This window comes from Lepisma saccharinum, unplaced genomic scaffold (assembly GCF_977018435.1).
Source record: "Lepisma saccharinum unplaced genomic scaffold, izLepSacc3.1 HAP1_SCAFFOLD_897, whole genome shotgun sequence".
Classification (NCBI taxonomy): domain Eukaryota; kingdom Metazoa; phylum Arthropoda; class Insecta; order Zygentoma; family Lepismatidae; genus Lepisma; species Lepisma saccharinum.
The window spans coordinates 15,897-36,740 of record NW_028143553.1 but is presented as its reverse complement, the minus strand read 5'-3'; the positions used below and the strand labels follow the sequence as shown (position 1 = coordinate 36,740).

Sequence of the window (20,844 nt, the reverse complement as noted above, 5' to 3'; positions counted from 1 at the left end):
ATAATGCAAATATTTTTGTGTTCCTTACATGTCAGCGATAATTTGTATGTGCATTTTGAACTTTTCATATCCTTTTTTTTTCGGGGGGGGGGGGGGGGGGGGGGGGGGGGAGAAACCACATTTTTTAAAAAAAAATATTTTCAGGGGATTTACCCCCTTTCCCCCTCCATATTTATTTATTTATTTCCCTTCAACAGAGACAAGTCTCCAATTACAGAAAGGTAATATCAAAATATTACATTTTCATTTACAACTTGTATGTACACACGTACACATTCTCCCTCCTTCCTCCTTTACACACACACACACATATTCACAAACATAGACAGATAATACATAATATATATATATATATATATATATATATATATATATATATATATATATATATATATATATATATATATATATATATATATATATATATATATATATATATATATATATATACAGACATCTTGGTGACAGATCAGGTTTACTGCTTAACTGTGACAACAGAAATTATCATATATTTACACATTTCATCTGAATTACACAAAACAAGTATCACAAACACTGGTACAATATATCATTACAACAAACTCCAATATGATAAATACAATTCTCATAATAAATACATTATTAAGAGAGATACCCCTTTAACATATTCATAAATTTGGTTCGTGTCATGCCGAAATCCAAGTCCACCAAATGATTTGAGATGTTGTTATATTGAAGTATCATTTTCTGTATTGGCGAACTTTTATACATTTCTGTTCTTGGGATTTTGTATGAGAGGAAACGTCTGTTACGTAAATGACCCTGTCTTACATTAAACCATATTCTCTCTAGTATAGAACTACTATCAATATGTCCATTTATTATTTTATACAGAAACATTTGTTGAGAAATTTCACGTCTATTTGACAGGCTTACAAAATCAAATTCATTTAATAAATCATTGTATGGTATTTTAAGAATTGTTGGCGATATTCGATACTTCTTATAATATAAAAATCTGAGAAATTTCTTCTGTATACTTTCAATCATATTTTTCTGGGAGTCACAGTTTGGCACCCATACGGAACAAGCATATTCTAATTTGCTTCTAACTAAACATTTGTAGAGCATACACAAAGAGCATATGTCATTTAAACTTTTAGCATTTATTATTAGAAATCCAAGATTCCTGTAGGCATTCTGGGTAATGCAAGAAATATGCTCAGTAAAAGTCATATTATGGGTAATAATTACTCCCAGGTCTTTAATTGAATACACTCTTTTTTACAAATTTGCCGTTAATAACATACTTATCATTTCGCACATTATTTCGTGCTCTAGTAAATATCATGTATGAACATTTCTTAATATTAAAATTGATATCATTCTCTACACTCCACCTATGAACCATGTTTATATCAGTCTGTAATTTCCTAGTATCCGTAATATCCCTAATATTTACGCCGAATGTGCATAAATTATATATCTTCTGAATCTGTGATTCATTCTGCGTACAACGGTATATCGTTCATATCTCCAGGGCAAATAGTCTCTGAGCTAAAGTAATTTCAAGGTACTGCTGCATTTTGAAGCTTGAATCAGTGGCATGCCGACCATTCCTTTTGGGGGTACAACTCAAGTTACATTGGTCATATGATAATAATGCAAGTATTTTTGTGTTCCTTACATGTCAGCGATAATTTCTATGTGCATTTTGAACTTTTCATATCCTTTTTTTCGGGGGGCGGGGGGGGGAGAAACCCTTTTTAAAAAAATCGGGGGATTTCCCCCCTTTCCCCTCCATATGTGCGCCGAATGTGCATAAATTATATATCGTCTGAATCTGTGATTCATTCTGCGTACAACGGTATATCATTCATATCTCCAGGGCAAATAGTCTCTGAGCTAAAGTAATTTCAAGGTACCGCTGCATTTTGAAGCTTGAATCAGTGGCGTGCCGACAATTCCTTTTGGGGGTATAACTCAAGTTACATTGGTCATATGATAATAATGCAAATATTTTTGTGTTCCTTACATGTTAGCGATCATTTCCATGGCGTGTCGACACTGTCATGTACTTTTTGCTTGAGGGGGGGGGGGGAACAAACTTTTTTCCCGAAATTTTGGAATTTTGAGAGTTAGCCCCCTCCCCCCCACCACATATATGCAGAATTTGCAAAAAAATCATATAGTCTGAATCTCTGGTTCATTCCGCGTACAACGGTATATCACTCATCTCTTTAGGGCAATTAGCCTCCGATCTACACTGATTTAATTGAAACTCTGCATTTTGCTCAAAATCGGCTCGGGACAGAGAGGCTTTCATGTGAAAAGGACCTTGGGCGGCAAAAGGTTAAGTGCTCTTTTTACACGAATAAGCTAATTGGCACTGGACCTACAGTTTAAAGTGGGATTCGAACCACTATGTGCCTCCACCTGGTATCATATCGGGGACCTTTTGATTGCAAAGCAATGGTGTTACCACTACGCCATTGGGGAGGCCCCAGTTATAACATTGAGTGTAGTTATTCTTAACAATGGTATGTTATGCTCAAGTTTTATGATTCACATGCATTTTTCAGGTCCGAACTGAGAATGGTGTCAGTTATTGGAATGTGACTTTTCCCACTTCAGCTGGACTTACAGCAGGATCGTATAGCGTCGAAGTATCCGTGTTTGAATGGGAGATTTTGGAATGGAGATTGGCATCTAAATCTGAAACATTTACAATATCACGTAAGTTGAATAACTAACTACTGAACTTTATTGGAACATGTGATACAGACGTTTTTGGTGTGTATTGAGACACACACAGATTGCACTTAAGGTGCGAGTTGCTTTTAAAAGATGATATGCACCGCATTATCTAACATTATTTCTTTAACACCAAACTGCCACTAAACATTTTACAACGAACTCCATACATAGAGAACAAAATCCAATCTGTTAGTGTAAACATATTTCCATTTCCAAAGTATTATAAATTGGATCATTTACATTCTTTGAATGATCGGAGTGTCACACATGACAATTTTGTCCCCACTCCGAAGGCCCTCTTCAGGTTTTCAAGGCTCACCAAATGGGTAAAATCATTATAATTTTAGGGCCAGAACTAACCATAAGTATATTTTTCTCAGGTTGGACAAAAATCATAATTTTTATTTAAATCACAGTTTGTGATTTTTTAAGGAAACACATCAGATTGCTTGTATTTTTTTTGACACAGTGCACATAGATATATAGTATATTTATGTGAAAGGTGTTTTCTGATCAATCTTTCCCTTCTATAGTCTATAGATAGAATGCATATCAAAAGAACAGCTTGTGGCAAGAGACTGTGTGCATAGTTTCATAGAAGTTAGTGATTTTTCTTTATATAATGTGTCAAAAAGTTAACAGTCATATCCCTATTCTACAATTTAGGGTGTGTGTGTGTAGTTTATCACATACATTGGGTAATTCCTCAATTATGCTTTGTTATTTCACTTTGATTGCATGTGCACCTCTCTGTTAATGAAATTATCTAATAATTTCCAGTTACTTTTCTTCCAGTAAAAATCAAACATTTTGCTTGTACTACAGGGTGAGCCACAAAAAAGTAGCCTGTGTCTATGCTACTGACGGGCTACTTTTTCATGTGCCACCCTGTATATAATTGTAATTTAAACTATTTTGTACAGTCTTTATAGCTAAATTTTGGCAGGTTTTTTAAATGATAATTTGGAAAATATTGTCAGTTGGCATGTTTATGTTATTTATGCCAACATGATAAAGACACTATTTACAGTTTAACATTAGTATTTTGTGTATTATTGTACAGAAACTAGTTGCTATTTTTGCCCATGAAAATTATTAAGTTTTAAGGCAATAGAAATTTAGTGTATGTACAGTTTATGCATTACATTTTCTTTTCATATTTGCTTTACTCCATCAGTACATATACAGTGAAACCCTGATTTTACATTCCTCATTATACATTCAATCTGGGTGGTCCCAACATAGCAAAATGTTTTAAAATTTTCCTCGTTTGTACATTTTCATTTACATATTAACACATACTATGTGGCAAGAATTACGTATGGAGCAGAGACTTTGACAATGACAGAGAGAGACAAAAGAAAGATGCAGCCAGTGGAGATGAAATTTTTAAGGAGTATCTTGGGGAAGACTAAAAGGGATGGAATCAGGAGTGATGAGATCAGAGACCGGGGGGGGGGGGGGGGGGGATAGATCAGGCACAGATGAGATGGTTCGGACACATGAAGAGGATGGGTGCAGAAAGACTGCCAATAAGAGCTTAAAATGCACAAGGGGTGGGAGTAAAATCAAAGGAGAGACCAAGATGTTGGTGAAATGAGCAGATAGTGGAGAATGTTAGGAAAAGAGGACAAGATTGAAACACCGTGGAGAGAGAGAAGGTGTGGAAGACCAGAGAAAAAAGGAGAGGCTTGACTTCTATGTGGACGCAGCCAGAGGCAGGAAACAGCGAAGGATGATGATGAAGATGTACATTTTCCTGCATTTCAAGTTTTTTCCTGCTTTTTTCCCTGAAAAACGTAAATTCGAGGTTGCACTGTATTTTGTTTGGATGTGAATTTTTCCCTTTTAGAGTATCTAAGAGCCTAACAAACACCATTGAATGATTACAAGGTTAATGTGAATCTGCTACATATCTATACATTACTTATGTACATTATTCTATATTTTATTTCTTTATTTTTAGCATATCTCAATGGCGATTTGGTAGCGAAGCAGAATGGGACTGTGAGAGAAGAGTATGTTTCCACACGGGGGGAGACGGACATATTCGTAAACCTAAAACCACCTGACCTGACGTTCGTGAAGAGAAATGCTTCTGAATTCATCACCTATTGGGTTGTTGACTGTGTGTATTACGGACAAACATCTAACAGTTCTTTCAGATACAATTTTCCAAAGAAGGACAAGAAGTATCTCGTGGAAGGGTTGGTCGAAGTGTCCTTTGACCCATTACCCAAACCCACAGAAGCACCTATAAATGTGACCTCCACTAGTGAAAAATCCACGACACAGGGATCCACAACTGTCACCGAGGATTCATCGAATGATGTGAATGCTTTTAGAAGTGTTTCCCCCAGAACTTTCAATGCTGATGATGAATTCCCATCATCGTGTTTCAATTCAAGTATTATAACCATAGATCCCAATAAGACTTATGGATATTTCTCCAAAAAGATTATTGCTAAAGGTAAGCTGAAATATAATTTATAGTATGAACTATGTTTTGCTTCTGTAAAATGTAAATTTAAACCCTTAATTCTTTTAAATTAAATTTTATATTCAGTTTTAGGAGTGACACATAATTTGTCATACAGGGAGGGCCAAAAGATGTTACCATTTCAATCGCAATTTGAAGAGCGAATGAGTTATATGTTTATATGCCTTGCAAGTGATTATTTGAGACATGCTACTGAAGGAACGGAACTGAACTGCACTGTATCCTTGAGATAAACTTTGTACCTTTCACATACATACATACGCATATGTAAATTAGTGAAAATAAATACCTAAAAATATACTAACCATAACCTCGACATATCCAATTCAGAGGTAACATCTTTTTGGCCCTCCCTGTAATTTGCATGTATGCCTGATGGTTATAATGAACCAACTGGCCTATTGCAATTTTTTTCATATTTCTATATCCCCGAAAACTTGGTCTAAACAGAGATTTGGAAATTATGTAGTAGAAGAATTTGGAGTGCCTGCAGCATTTGGAGAAAATTCTTTTTTCACCCACCATCTTGAAACATTTCGATTGATGTCCCTCAAATGCAATACCAGATCAGTCATAGGACATATCTAGTAAAAGTTTGAATTTCAGCTTAAAAACCTCTAAATTTGCTTCAGTTATCATGGTCACAATATTGGTAAATTACTCCTAAACTATGCACACACAACAAAGTTTTTACAAAGAACTTATGGCTGTAGTTATTCCTTAAATCTACAGAGATTTTCATTCCTTAATGTACGAAAATAGGCCCTAAATATAAGCAAAGTTTGAAGCTCTTGCAAGACACAAAAAAACTTTTTTTTTGCCTATCTTGAAATGGCTGGACTGATTATGCTCACATACAATAAGGTACCAATGTTTATTAGTATCTAGCAGCTGTAAAACTTTTGTCTCAGAATCTTCAAATTACAATAGTTATTGCATTCATATTTACAAATAGTTAATATATATATTATAATACTCTCCTCATATATTATAGATTATATTTTAAACTTTCGTCTAAAAATTATATTACAATAAATGCCCTAAAATTACTATGAATATAGTTCCTTAATTTCTGGAAATGTATTTAATGCAGAATTTTGAAAGAAAAAATGTATAGCATGGTATAGAATAACACGTATTCTTAAATAATATTTAAAAATACTAAAAGTTATTGTACTTACGATTGGTGAGTATATATTATTTCCGAACAACGTTTCGGGAAACCACTGTTTCCTTCATCAGGTTCTATTTTGACTATCGATAACACTCCATAGCCATGTCAAGTTGATTCAAAAGCCAGAAAAAAGGATATAGGTATGACTCTGGCAAAGGAGGAATTTAGAAAACTTGCCAAAACCTGTTAAAACTGGCATTCCCACGCTACTATTTAAAAACACAAACGTTAAAAAATTAATGTAAAAGAAGCATTTGAATTTAAAAAGTTAAAAAGGTGCATTCCATTTCACTTCCTCGAGGCGACTTCAGAATGACTTCTCGCCGAATGCAGGAAGTTGTCCACTTTCCGCTCCCCTCTTACATACTTCCCCTACATTTCTCCTTCCCGCTTACGCCACGTCATATTCAAAGTCGTGTGTTTCCTGAGCCTTGCGAATTACGTCCTGGGTAACATGAAAACCTACCTTTTTGTACTCGTGCTTTTCCCAACTTTTAAACATCCCAATCCAAATCTCGTCCACATTGATTCATTTTTTAACGTTTGTGTTTTTAAATAGTTGTGTGGGAATGCCAGTTTTAACAGGTTTTGGCAAGTTTTCTAAATTCCTCCTTTACCAGTCATACCTATATCCTTTTTCCTGGCTTTTGAATCAACTTGACGTGGCTATGGAGTGTTTTCGATAGTCAAAATAGAACCTCATGAAGGGAACAGTGGTTTCCCAAAACGTTGTTCAGAAATAATATATACTCACCAATCGTAAGTAGAATAACTTTTAGTATTTTTAAATATTATTTAAGAATACGTGTTATTCTGTAATTATGAGTAATTCGCACAACCATAAGTTATGATAGCATGGTATAATGTGTGCAGTACTGAAAATCGTTTTTTTTTTTATCTTGAAATGGGTTATACAGAATAGTATACTCGCAAATAGTGTTCAAGCAAAAAAGAAAGCTTCTCCTTCAGTTATACCCTTACCAAACTGCTGAATTTGGAATAATTTGATTACAAATTGATAATGTTAATATATTAATAACGTTAATACACACCAGCAACAGCAGTGGGAGTGATACCAGTTTTGTGCCCCCTGTAGAAGTGAATAAGGGGGCCCCTACATAAATTGGCACTCATAACTTTTCCTGTATTTCCAGTATGTTAGATATTTACACATATTTACAAAAAAAAAATTAGTGAGAATTCAACAAAACCATTGAATATCAAGAAAATTGAATAAATATTCAATAAAAATAAAACTATTTTAACATTTTGCATATGTAAGTTAGAATTATTTTGTACTTCGCTAAGACGTGGATTGTGGATCTTACAAGCCACCTTGGACCTTATTTGCTATAAAGGGTGACTCTTTTACCACTATAGACATTGCACTGGCTACGGAGTTATTTTGCTAAATAGGGTGCATTGTTAGAATTGGTATTATTTGATTGCTCAAAAGGAATTATTTGGCAATTGATAAACAAATAGGAATGATATCTTTGATTACTAAGTCATTAATGTTTCATATTAAGTTTCAGAGAGTGAAATGTTCTTTACATTAAGGAACCTTTGTTCCATAATGACAAGTGGTACAAAACCAATTATTTAAGTCCCCCTTTACCTTTTACCCAACCCAGAAATGGGTGGATCTGCAAAGCCCTTATCACCACTATTAATAAAAACCTAAAAACCTAGTCGTCTTTGCCAAACAAAGTTTCTTCTCTAACTGGTGTCCAGAATGGCTTAGGGTTAATGAGTATAAGTAGAATCCACTTCTCAGCATATGAACATAAGAATATCACTAAAATATGATTTAAAATATTCTGTCTGGAATTTATTTTACTGTAATTATCTTGCTCATGAATACACAAGGTGTTGCCATACAACACCGACCACTTTCACAGTCTGTAGAATACGTCAGGGCGAACCACTTTTCTTAGTAACAGTTTGCTTGTTGAGGATCGAAAAATGGGATTTTTGTATCCTAAATATATGCAATCTCATGGATAGTTTCATGGTTCCCACTGGCATTTAATTTTAGTGTCAGATAAGATTCTAAAAACGATTGGATGCCATGGAAATTTCATGCAAGCAGTGGTCCTGTCACTGATATTACCCTTTTGCTTCAGATAGTGCATTTACCACCACATATATTTTAAGTGTTCAATAAAATGAAGTCTGTCTGTATTGCACTATTTATTTTGTCACTTTCCAGTTGAAGTAGTAACCATAAATTTTCTTATATAATCACATATAAGGTAGAAAATGCCATTTTCTAGAAGATTCATAACATGGAAATATGCAAAATAATAAGAAGTCTACATTTGTTTGTCATAGTTCATTTAAGTCGACTTTATGCTAAGATAGGCTAATCAGAATTGGACCTACAGTGTGTCTTGATCGGCGATTCGGGACACCATAATTTCAAGGCAACAATGTTGTACCACTCTGCCATCGGGAGGTCTAAAATAAGTAAAATGTTAAGAGGAGGTGTTCGTTTTCATGTTCTCTACACACTGTGACAGTTTGTAGGTGATGTCTATGCATATTGCACAGTGTCTCAGACACTATGCTAATCACATAAATAGAAATAATTATAAGAACACGAAACACACATACAATATCAAGGAAAAAACACAGAAACACAATTTACTTGCAGAAGCTGGTGGATTGTGACGTTTCTCAAGCAATCTTATATCCGTATGATGCCATGTTTTTACAACTAAGAAATTATCATAAAAGATTCAATCCACACTTGCTAGCTCGTAATGTAGTTTCAAATTTGGGAATTAACTTGGTGCCTCATAGAGTGCAGAAATCTCTGGAACATACACTCGCACACCTTCTGGGGGGGGGGGGACTCATAAAGCTTCTGCCCATGTACTGCATGTGCAAATGCACTTCTTTCATTAGAATTAGTACTTCATATATTATTATTATAATTAGTACTTCATATGTTATTATTATTTTATGCATCTAAGCACTACCCAGTACAGAAACTTGGTATGGGTCGTTTAGTGCTTATGGGAAGGTTGGTGCCAGTCATAAACCCCTCTACCCTTTAGCCCTGCGTTCCTGAAAGAGCTGGTCTCCATGGCAGAATGGTTAACATAGCATGCTACGATGCCAGGGGTCCCAGGTTTGAATCCTGGCCTGGTCATGTGCATTATTTGTGAGTGTCTATTCATCAATTTTATCATATCATCACTCATCATTGTGATTAGCGAGAGTGGAAGAATAGTGACTCTAAATAACAAAATGCAACATCATTAAGTTAAGTCTACTTTTATGCTCAGGCTAATTGGGACTGGGCATACAGTTTCAAGTGGAATCTGAACCACTATGTGCCTCCACCGGGTATTGTACCTGGATCCCCTTGATAACATGGTAGTGACTTTACCGCTATGCCATTGGGCAAGCATTCCTAAATGAAAGAATGCCAAATGCAGGAAAAGATGGCACATAAATTAAAAATCAAGCCTCCTCCTCGTGAGAATTATGCTCATGCCACTGGGGTAGTTGATACAGTTTTCATGTTTTATTATTTGAAATCATAGTCTAAGGCTATGAGCTTAGATTTACACTGGAGAATAAGTATGTGCAAATCAAGTTAGTAAATTCGTATTTACCAACCAAGATAATTGATTCATGATTTTTTGTCTTTTTCAGATCCATTGACAAACATATCTGTTTCTGGAACCTTTTGGCTGAAGCAAGGAGATATCTTAAATTTAGAAGTTGGTTGCGGTGGCTCAAAACCCTTCTCATATTGCATAAACAGAATGAAAGGAGCTTATAATGCTACTGGTAAGTTTAAATAACAAGTGCTTAATTTTCTGTTCAGTAAATGATGTGAATGTAGCTGATCTGTCCTGAAAATATCGAGCCAATATTAATATAATGAGAACAGTTTGCGTACCCGCAATGTAACCTGGAAGCCGGTGAAAGTGGACTGTAATGCGCATGCATAAGTGAGGAGGATGTTAGTTGGGAGTTAAGAGTGAGCACATGTAGTGTGTAATTATCACATTTGTAATGACTGAGTGAGTAATGCAGCGAATCTGCATCAAATTTTGTGCAAAGCTGAAACATTCGTCCGCAGAGTCTGCGGAAACTATTTGGATGATTCAGAAGGCTTTCAGGAATGATACAATGAGTGTAGCACAAATAAAGGCATGGTACAACAAACTATCCAGAGATGGCCTGGAATCTGTTGTAAGTGATCCATATTCTGGAAGACCAGCAACAAGCAGAGCACCAGAAAATGTTGAACGTGTATGGGCTACACAATTGACAGTCCAAGAACTAGAAGATGAGATGGGGATTCCAAAAACTAAAGTGTCTAAAATTTTGGCAGAAGCTTTTTATGCAACGTGTTGCGAAAAAATTAGTTCTGCGGGTACTGTTACCAGAGCAGAAGGAACAGGTCAATCAGCTATGCTACTGCGCATGCAGGAATGCATGAGAGTGCACGCACATGCGCAAAGTGTAGCAAATGTGTGAAGAAAATTAATAACTCTGTAACTGTAATCCGACAATATTTTCAGTCACTCCAAATATTCGCCTAACGTTTGTATTTGGTTATTTAACGTCGCTTTTCTATTCAATTGTGATGGTGAGGCCTAATATTTTATACTACGTACTATAATGTTAGATTTTTTAAAAGTGAAACTTCATTGTTGATTCAGATTCGGTATTTGCAGACCCAGATGCTGATAAATAAAATTCAGGTTTCATTATCACTCCCATTAAAATATGTGATTGTTTTGTCTGTATTGAAACAACACTGCAATCTATGCATTTGCATGGCCGATGCTTTAACTGTAATCAGTTGCTACCTCAAGTGCTGAGGTCACCGCACGTCACTACCCTTTGGTGTGAAACCCCGATGTTGCATGCCACTTGTTTCTTTGGTCAGAAAGTTGCCTTATTGCTGTATTTGGTTTTATACTGTGGTCAGCACTTAAAAAATAAACCATTATTATTGTGCTATTAAAGAATCTCGTGTATGAGCATGAAGTATTACAAATGAACCAACCAGAGACTGCACAAGGTGCTGGTGTTTTGTAGCTGTAAAAAATTTTATTGAGGTTTGTATGGATTGATTGAACTTGAAATGGTCATTCAGGTTTTCTTGACATCATTAATATAAGTCTTTACACTTGGCTAATGTGTTCCATTTTAAAATTTCAATAATTTTTATGCTTTGACTGATTTGATTCTGACTAAAACAAAATGTTGTGCTTTCAGGAAACGAAACCTGCACACCAGACTCCCTTACTGTCACGACTGAGTGTGACTTTCCAATAATGTGGTATTTCCGGAAGCCTTCCCTGTACACTTTTGTCATAATAATAAGTAATGATGTAAGCAAGAGAGTGCAGGGCGTAGGCATCAATGTATATGCAGGTGAGTGTACGTATGCAATAAAATTACTATGTATCTACAGTATTTTTATTGATGGAGATCATTTTGCGATTAATTTTATTGATAGACCTGTATCTGATTTGCTCTATAATATACAGATGGGGGACAAAATAATACGAACACCTGTGAATGTAGAGGAAATCTTTATTAATAGGGGGTTGGACCACCCTGTGACTGAAGTACACTTTGTATGTGACGTGGGATGGACGCATAGAGGTCATGCACAATGTTTAAGGGAATATGGAGCCATTCTTCCTCCAGAGCAGTCTCCAATTCCGAAAGTGTGGCTGGAGGTCGAAGTTTGGACTCCAAATATCCCCACAAATGTTCTATAATGTTCAGGTCAGGAGACTGTGGGGGCCATTCAAGATGTCCTACTTCATTGTCATGTTCTTCAAACCATGTTTGGACAGACCCAGCAGTGTGGATAGGAGCATTGTAGTCTTGAAAAAGCGGTCGGTCCCCAGGAAATAAAGTCTGGACAAAAGGATGGAGATGATCCCCCAGAATGCTGCAATAGTGACTGGCATTGATCTTCCCATGCAGAAAAACAAGTGGTCCCACACCATGCCAAGATATCGCGCCCCATACCATAATGGACCCACCTCCATGCTTCACAGTCTGCAAGAGGCAGTCAGGATGAAATGCATCTCGAGGCGTTCTCCACACATAAACGCGCCCCGTGGTCTGAAATAACGTGAATGTTGATTCATCAGACCAGATGACTTGTTGCCACTGCTGTGGGGACCAACTTCTGTGAGCTCTGCACCATTGGCGTCGCTTGACAGCATTACGTGATGTCACCAATGGCTTACGAATTGCCACTCGGCCATGAATGTTTGCAGCATGGAGTTCCCTTTTGACAGTTTTGGTTGAAATGGGGTTCTGGTTCTGTTCATTTCAGATGTTATCTCGGATAACGATTGCTTGTTCTTTCGGGCCACTATGTGCTTCAACACCCACCTATCCCGAGCAGCAAGCTTTGTCTTTCGTCCACTGTTGTGCTTTGAAGACGCCATCTTACCTTGTGTTGTGTACGCTGTCATAACGGCTGATACTGTGCTCCTTGCACACCCAACAAGCTTTGAGGTTTCAGTCACAGTGGCTCCAGCTGAACGTGCTCCAACAATCATGCCTCTTTGGAACTCTGTCAGGTCTGACATTGCAGTGTCTCTTGAGAGCGTATGATAGACGAATGCACCACCAATGACTGCTGTTGGCAAACTAATACCTTCCCCTTCACAGCCAATAGGTGGCAGACTTCAGTGCCAGGTGGTGCTGCTGTACTGCCGGTGTGAAATGTGGCATACTTTTTCATAGGTGTTCGTATTATTTTGTATGGGTAGGTGTGTGTGTGTTATTTGTAACAACAACACAAGGCTTTAGCTCCCCGATCTTGAATCCTGGTCTGAGCATGGATGTTCTTAGTGAGTGTCCCTTTATCAATTTCATCATGTCATCACTACGGAATGGTTTTTTAGGTGCTAAGAAAGAAGGATTTACGACTTTTAGGTGCTTATAATAAATTAATATACGAGGGCAATTTGAAAAAAAAACCTCAGTTTGATTATCAATGACAGACACTCATAGATACAGAACTTCTAATATACACATTAGAAAAGTACATTACATTACTTTTCGACATAATAACCATTCAAAGGTTTGAAATTCCTTCTGCAAAAAAAATTCCACCTGGGAATGAAGCCACCCTCTAACAGCACCGTGAAACGCATTGCCATTGTCAAAGCGGTGCAACGCAAGCCACTGTTCCATGTGCCTGAAGAGCAATTGTGTGACTCTGTTAGTGTTGTGGACACGGGTCTCATTAGCTGGAACAATGTATGTATTTGCTCGGTGCCAAGTCTGGGCTATAGGGAGGATGATCAAAAACATCCCAACGGAACTGCTCCAAAAGTTCTTGTGTGTGTCCAGCGGTGTGAAGGCTAGCATTATAGTGAACCAACACCACACCAGAAGTCAGCATCCCCCGATGCTTGTCAATTTCTTTGCTGACTTCAGATGAGCGCCCACTTCTTGCCGAATCATGCTCGTCAGTTCGTCCATCTTTAAACATACGACCATTCACATATGACACCTTAACTCATCACGTTTGGTCCGTAAACATTGCACAGTTCGCGATGAATCGCATCTGCCGAAAGTTTTTTCGCTCACAGAAATCTTATTTCTGCACGAACTTCACATTTGGTGGGTTTTTCTATTGTAGCGTTCATTTTCAATTGTTGTAGCCGACAAGTCAACTGCAACACAGCCTTCTCCTTTCACTTCTCACTGCCTGCTGAACTACTGCGCACAGCACCACAAGACTGACGTCGCTTTCCCAGGCTATTTCACACACATGTGCAAACGGAGGTTTTTTTTCCAAATTGCCCTCGTATGTAATTATTAATCAATAATAATTTTATGAAATAACTAGTTTTACAATTTGAACACAAAAATGCAGTTTTCAGTGCAACGAATTCTAATTCTTTGGTTATAAATAAGATGCAATTTGTCCAATACAAAATCATTATATTTTTTGAAGTACTGCACCATCATATCCTTTTTGAAATTCTCCTTGGTGAAGTTCTTCCAGTCGTCCGTGAGTAGGTGCTTGTACATGGTGACCTTTTCTCCATGCTGCAGGAAGTCATTGGTAAAAACTTCTTAAATACAACTGCTGCTGATTCCCAAGCCAGGTTTGGGCAGTTTCCAGTTCCGATTAGCCTATCTGTGCATAAAGTGGGTTCAAAGAACTCAAACTCAAAACTGAAACCGCAGGCAGGTTTGATGTGATCTTCTCTCCTTGATGAACGGTCTCTATACTAGGGCAGTTGTAGTTTCCATTGCAAACCCTCCCCTTTCACCTAGACTGTTGTGTCAATGGGGAAATAGGCAACTTGATTGGCACCTGCACGATTGCCTTTCCTACCCACCACAGCAGGAACTTGAAACATCCAATCAGATGGGGGTATTCTTGGAATCTTTCCCTGCTCTTACAGTGTTGGAGGCCGGGAATAATGCTGCCACTGCTTTAATAACTGAATGTTGCTTGTTGCCTGCATCTTTGGTATGCTACACCGGTCCCTTTAATTGCCTGGGAAGTACAGAACTCGAGAATGGAGAATGGCGCTATTAAGCCTACCATAGGTGAATGGCGTTCCTCATCCCGTCCCTCCCTTCGAGAAAATGTTTTTCTTACTCGGCTACATATTGGACACAGCCGTCTAACGACTGGTAATTTGCTGCAGGAGCTGGACCCTCCAATGTGTTGTGTAATGCTGTTGAAGAAATCGGCATATTGTTGTTGCTTTCCTGAGGCAGACTTTTAATTTTCCCAGCTGTTTGTCATCCCTGTTGGGCGATGACAACAGTGTTTTATCAATTTTTTTTAGCTTTTGAGAAGATGTGCTCTCTTCCACTGTCTGTGAAAAAGTTTTTAGTATATTCTTACTTTTTAATGTGTTGTGTTTGTCTTTTCAACCTTCAAGGGACTTTTTACACCCCTTGTTTTAAATTTTTAAGTAAGAAATTTAGATATAAGGGAGGGTATTTCCCAATATACATTGAAGGGTGCAAAATGGCCTAATGCGCCAACAACCCAACAATTTTAACTCAGTCAATCAGTCCCTCCACATTTTTCCTCTTTTGTTATTTAGGCTGGAAGGTGGCGAAAATTTGCACAGAGGATATCCTTTTACATTACATTTAGAGTCATGCTATGTATGCTTATATTCCCTTCGTCCACTTTGCAATTAAAGATCGTCTTGTAATCAAGGGATCCTGGGTTGAATTTCATCATCTTATTAGTGCTTTTGCAAATTTGAACATCCATGTTATTTTGTCCACTACTATAATAGATCACTTGTTTAAATTATATATTTTCTCAATATCCAAATATGTTAACGTTTATCAGAAGTGATTCTAATGTTTTTTCCCTTTTTGTTCCAGTTGTGAAAAAGTCTCAGTTGTCAGTGATCGTTGTGCCAGTTGTCTGCAGTGTTGTTGCGGTAATCTTGATAGCTTTTGGCCTGACTTGGTACATACAGAGCCGAAGGAGGTATGTCAGGAAATGTTTCCTTTTGCTTTTTAATAAGTAGTCTGATTTTTCGAGAAGTATGAATTTCTTGTGACACAGGATCCAGTCGTATGCCTTGTGCTTGAAATATTTTATTTATGATTTGATGTAACCAGGACATATAAACAAGATATACACAATAATTTTCTGAGCTTTTGCCACTTACAATAAGGATGTTTTTATGATATTGAATAATGAATATCATAAGATATACAAAGATTTAGGTATGTAGCTTGTTTTTGTTGTAGAAATTTTCTGCAATTTTTTCTGACTTGTGTCTAATTGCCGCCCCTCATGGAAAAGAAATATTGTGCAAGGCCCACTTGAATACAATTTTTTTTTTTACTGAGATTTGGAAAATATGTTCATAATATAAGCACCTAGTCCCACACTGTGACCATGCAGTCTAAGGTGGAAGCTTTGAGCTCCGGCTGCGAGACGTGCACAGGTTCGAGTCCCCTGGGGAAGCGTAACAACTTTTCTTCTGAGAATTCAGCCTGTGTATGGGACCATTGGCCACACACCATCATGAGAAAATGGGAAGTGACGAATGAGTAGCGGAACCCAGTCACAGAAACCTACGATAACAAATGGGGGTTCGTCATGCTGACCACATGTCACCCTGTAACCGGTTGTAAGATCTCCCATCTCTGGCAGGAGTGAGGGAGGCTGGCAGTCGGTTTGTAGGCATCTCATGGACTGTTATGCCATGACTTATAATAGAAACACCTTATTGAAGAAATTTAAGAGCATGCTCTATGCTACTTGGCCATTGTTCAGGGCATAATTAACTACCGTGCATGCCGATCTCTGTGGCACAGTGGTAACATCATCACCTTGTAATCTAGGGATCCTGGGTTCGATACCCGGTAAAGGCTCATAGTGGTTCGGATCCCACTTTAAACTGTAGGTCCAGTTCTGATTAGCCTTACTGTGCATAAACTGGACTTAAAACACCAAATCAACCAACCAACCCCGCCTCTTTCCTTCAAAGCTGAATGTAATTTATCCAACAGGACCACATAACGTTCAGCATTTAAGGTGGTGCCGTTTTCCATATATTCACTGAGTATTATTATGCACTCACAATCCCAAAATATCACACCCATTACTTTTCCTTAGGGATGGGCCAATATGAAATTTTGGCCGATACCGATAAAGTACCGATATAAAATTTACCGATACCGATATTCTACCGATCCGATATAAAATTAGAAATGGTCCTTGAAGAACCTGAAACGTTCATTGCCCTCCTTAATAAATGTGTGTTTCAAGGCGACTGCAGTGCAATAGAAGTTGCATATTTAGACATTTAATTTTTTAGAAAGTAGGGCATAGCGATTATCCATAAAAATTACAACAAAATGGCAGAATTTTGCACTAAATTATCAGATATTTATCAATATATCGGATCGGTAAAATAATCGGTAATTTTACCGATACACCGATATGCCTATATTGGCCGATACCGATAGAGTACCGATTATTCGGTCCCATCCCTACTTTTCCTGCAGATTCTGTCAGCGACATTTTTTGGGCCATGATGATTCACTATGGCACCACTGCATGGATTGATATTTTGTCTCAGGATCATACTTGCAATGGAGTTCCATCCACTGTCACTATTCGTTCAGTAACACTGGCTGCACTTCGTGAAAAATGGCCCAACAGCACCTTAGCACTGTCCCTCCTCCTCCGCTTGTGATCAGCTGTCAAGAGTTTGGGCACCCACTTGGCAGAAAGTACTTTCATCTCCAATTCTTCATGCACGATGTAATGCACCCCCTCTAAAATGATGCCTAGGGTGTCTGTTATACATTGCAGACCAATCCTCCTGTCTGCAATGATCAGATCATGGACACTATCAACAATTTCCTCAGTCACTACTGTTCTGGATCTTACTTTCCTTTCCTCATCTGTTCTTGTTCCCCTCCTGAAATCCACCACCAACTATTTCACTGCTGTATGAAGGACAGTCATTGGGCATTGTTTGTTCCAATTCGTCGTATATTTCCTGGGCTCCCATGTTCTTTGAGAAGAGGTACTTGACAACTCTCTTCTCCAATTTGAAAAACTGCACTCTCTGCGTTGCAATGTTCACTTTAAGCTTGTAACGCAAAGTATTACTTGCAGTATCTGTCTCAAATTTTGCACAACATATTTTGAAACATTGACTCGCAACATACTAAAAGGATTTTCATCTATTCCGATACTTTCCCTGTCAGGCTGGAAACTTATCAAAACCCCCTTGTACATAACTTTTATGTATTCTAAATTCTCTATACATGCATTATTACACTACACTTATATCATGCAAGAATGCTTATGCATTTTATACTTATTGTAATGTATATTTGTAAATCGAGGCTTTCCAGAACTACCGAACAGCCCCGGTGCTTGATCCCGCAGAATGTCTGTACAATACACCTGTAGAATCAAGACGACTTGTAAAATTAAAGAGGATTAAAATGGGGGAACCAACATTTCCATAAGAGACATCCTGGTCTTTTTAGGCACCAGGACACAAGCCCATACCATCGACTGTATGCGGGTGGAAGCTTTGCATTCTTTGGGGGTTATATCCCAATCAAATGCCAGAGTTCCTGGGTTCGAATCCCAGCTTGGGCATGGGTGTTCTTTGTGAGTGTCGCTTTATTAATTTCATCATATCATCACTCATTCTCATCTTCATGATCAGCAAAAAGTGACAGAATGGCGAAGTATAAAGAAAATAATCCTTGCTAAAATTCCCGCACTCGTTTCAGATTTACCGTCGAAGTAGCAGATTTTGATTTTGGCCAAGTGAACGAGCTGGAACAAAAGACATTCTACGAAAGAGTGAGAGAGGCTGTGACAAATGCTTTCAAAGGAGCTCCGGTAGATATTGATGAAGACGACAGAGTGTGGTCACCAGAAAATGTGTGGCCTTCCAGGTCGGATTCCAGAAACAGGAAGTATGGGAGTATGCAATAATCTGCTTCTGAAAGGACAATAATTCTCACATGTGATGATAAAACCAATTTGTGTTGTGGAAAGCAAGAAAAGTGATCATGCCAGTATATTTAAAAATAAGAAAAACTTGGATAGAGTGGATGTGCGAGTGTGTTGAGTATATGAACGTGTAAGATTCACATTCAAGGTCAAATATATCTATATGTATATGTTTGCAATATTTGTTTTGTTTTGATAAGAAATATTGTTCTTAGGACTGCTTTGGAGAAGAAATGTAATGAAATTCAACATTTGCACATTACATATTATTATTATTACTATTGTCAAAGAACAATGACGTTTAATCTTAATGAATTTTACAATGTTAATCTGAAAGGGGATAGCTCTTGGAATAATTTCTGTATCTTGTGTTTTCCTTCTGTCTTATAAATGGAAAAGTCAGTTACTATTGTTGTGAATTCAGCAAATCGTTTACGATTTTTTGGGGGCAATTTAGTGATTTATATATTCTAATTTTTGCTAATGTTATTTCTTAACAGATGTCTTCTCAAATTTGGTGAAAAGTATTCAACTCTCTTTCCTTTTTTTTTGTGAAAAAATGTTACCTTTCTTGCAAATGAAGTGTAACTATTTTGTTATGATTTGCATTTTTTAGAATCATGCTGAATGCCTTTTGCTCTCATGTATTACAGTTATATCTTCTTCTTTTTTTTTAAAAAAAAAAAGAAAGAAATCATTAGAAATTTTTCACTTGTTATAAGTTTTTGATTTTTTTAATACAATTAACACACAGTCCATACCTACTCCTCATGATACTTCCTGAAATTGATAAAAAACAGAAATAAAAGTGAAAAGAGCACAGTGCTCATCTTGTTGGTGCTTTCATTTATTTGGTCTCCCCAATAGTGTAGTGGTAATGTTCTTCCCTTGTAATCAAGCGATCTTGGGTTCGATACCTGGTGGAGGCACATTGCACAGTGGTTCGGATCACACTTTATTCTGTAGGTCCAGTCCCGATTAGTCTATCTGTGCATGAAGTGGACTTAAAACAAATCGTCTCAACAACTCATTGATTGCTTTTGTTTATTTTACTTTGCTTCACTGCCTCTTTTGGCTAATTAAGATGAGTGATATGATTGATATGATGATATTGATGACACTCACCATGATTCAAACCCAAGACCTTTTATTGTCATAGCATGTTGTGCTAACCACCCTCCTGTGGAGATCGGCTTTGGTGTTTCATTATTAGAGTTGGCAAAAATTATTCACATGTCAAATTTTTAAATGTCAACATTTTAATTATTGTGTTTTTTTTATATTTACAGTGAAACCTCGATTTTACGTTTTTCAGTGGATAAAGTTGAAATGCGGGAAAATGTAAAATCCTGTAAAAATTTTGTAGCATTTTGCTCTACTGGGACCATGAGAATTGAATGTGTAATGCAGGAAAATGTAAACCCGAGCAACGTAAAATCGAGGTTCAACTGTATTCTGTAAAATATATATTAGCTATGATTTTTTATATTACAAAGGTGCATTTTACTCACTATCAATTCAAAATAAAAATATATAAATAACTTACGTAAGTCAGTAGGAATGTTTCAGAATGACGTTTCGGAACTCTGTACTACTTCCTTCATCAGGTAATTAAAAAAATAAAAAACTTTAGGTGCCAAACATGGTACCGCGTTGTTAATTCGTAAGTTGAGGATTCAGGTTGAGGATAGAAAAGGTAAAAAACTTACGGTGACGGCATAAAAACTCCGATGGAAGTTTTCGATGGTTAAAAATCTCCTATGTTAAAAACAAAAACCACAACTAAAACAAATAAAAATCTAGGACCTATTACAGTCCCCTAGTGACTTCCGTCAGGGTTGGGTAGAACACATGGACTGCGAGTGCTCCTATCCTGCGTGGAAGGTGAAATTTCCCCTCCAGCATTCCCCTCTTACGATCGTATACATCACCATTCCTAGGTGA

The 20,844-nt window shown here is 37.2% G+C and overlaps 1 protein-coding gene across 1 annotated transcript in view; it reads left to right on the top strand.

Moving 5' to 3' along the window:
* The window catches only part of LOC145983423 (uncharacterized), a 30,717-nt gene extending 11,005 nt beyond the window's left edge, over nt 1-19,712 (top strand). Inside the window, exons 3-8 of the mRNA XM_083116536.1 lie at nt 2,562-2,715; nt 4,703-5,206; nt 10,077-10,214; nt 11,658-11,816; nt 15,783-15,891; nt 18,675-19,712. Coding sequence (XP_082972662.1) covers nt 2,562-2,715; nt 4,703-5,206; nt 10,077-10,214; nt 11,658-11,816; nt 15,783-15,891; nt 18,675-18,882 — 1,272 coding nt within the window. The 3' untranslated portion in view covers nt 18,883-19,712. The remainder of the gene's footprint in view (nt 1-2,561; nt 2,716-4,702; nt 5,207-10,076; nt 10,215-11,657; nt 11,817-15,782; nt 15,892-18,674) is intronic.
* Nucleotides 19,713-20,844: the final 1,132 nt, after the last annotated feature.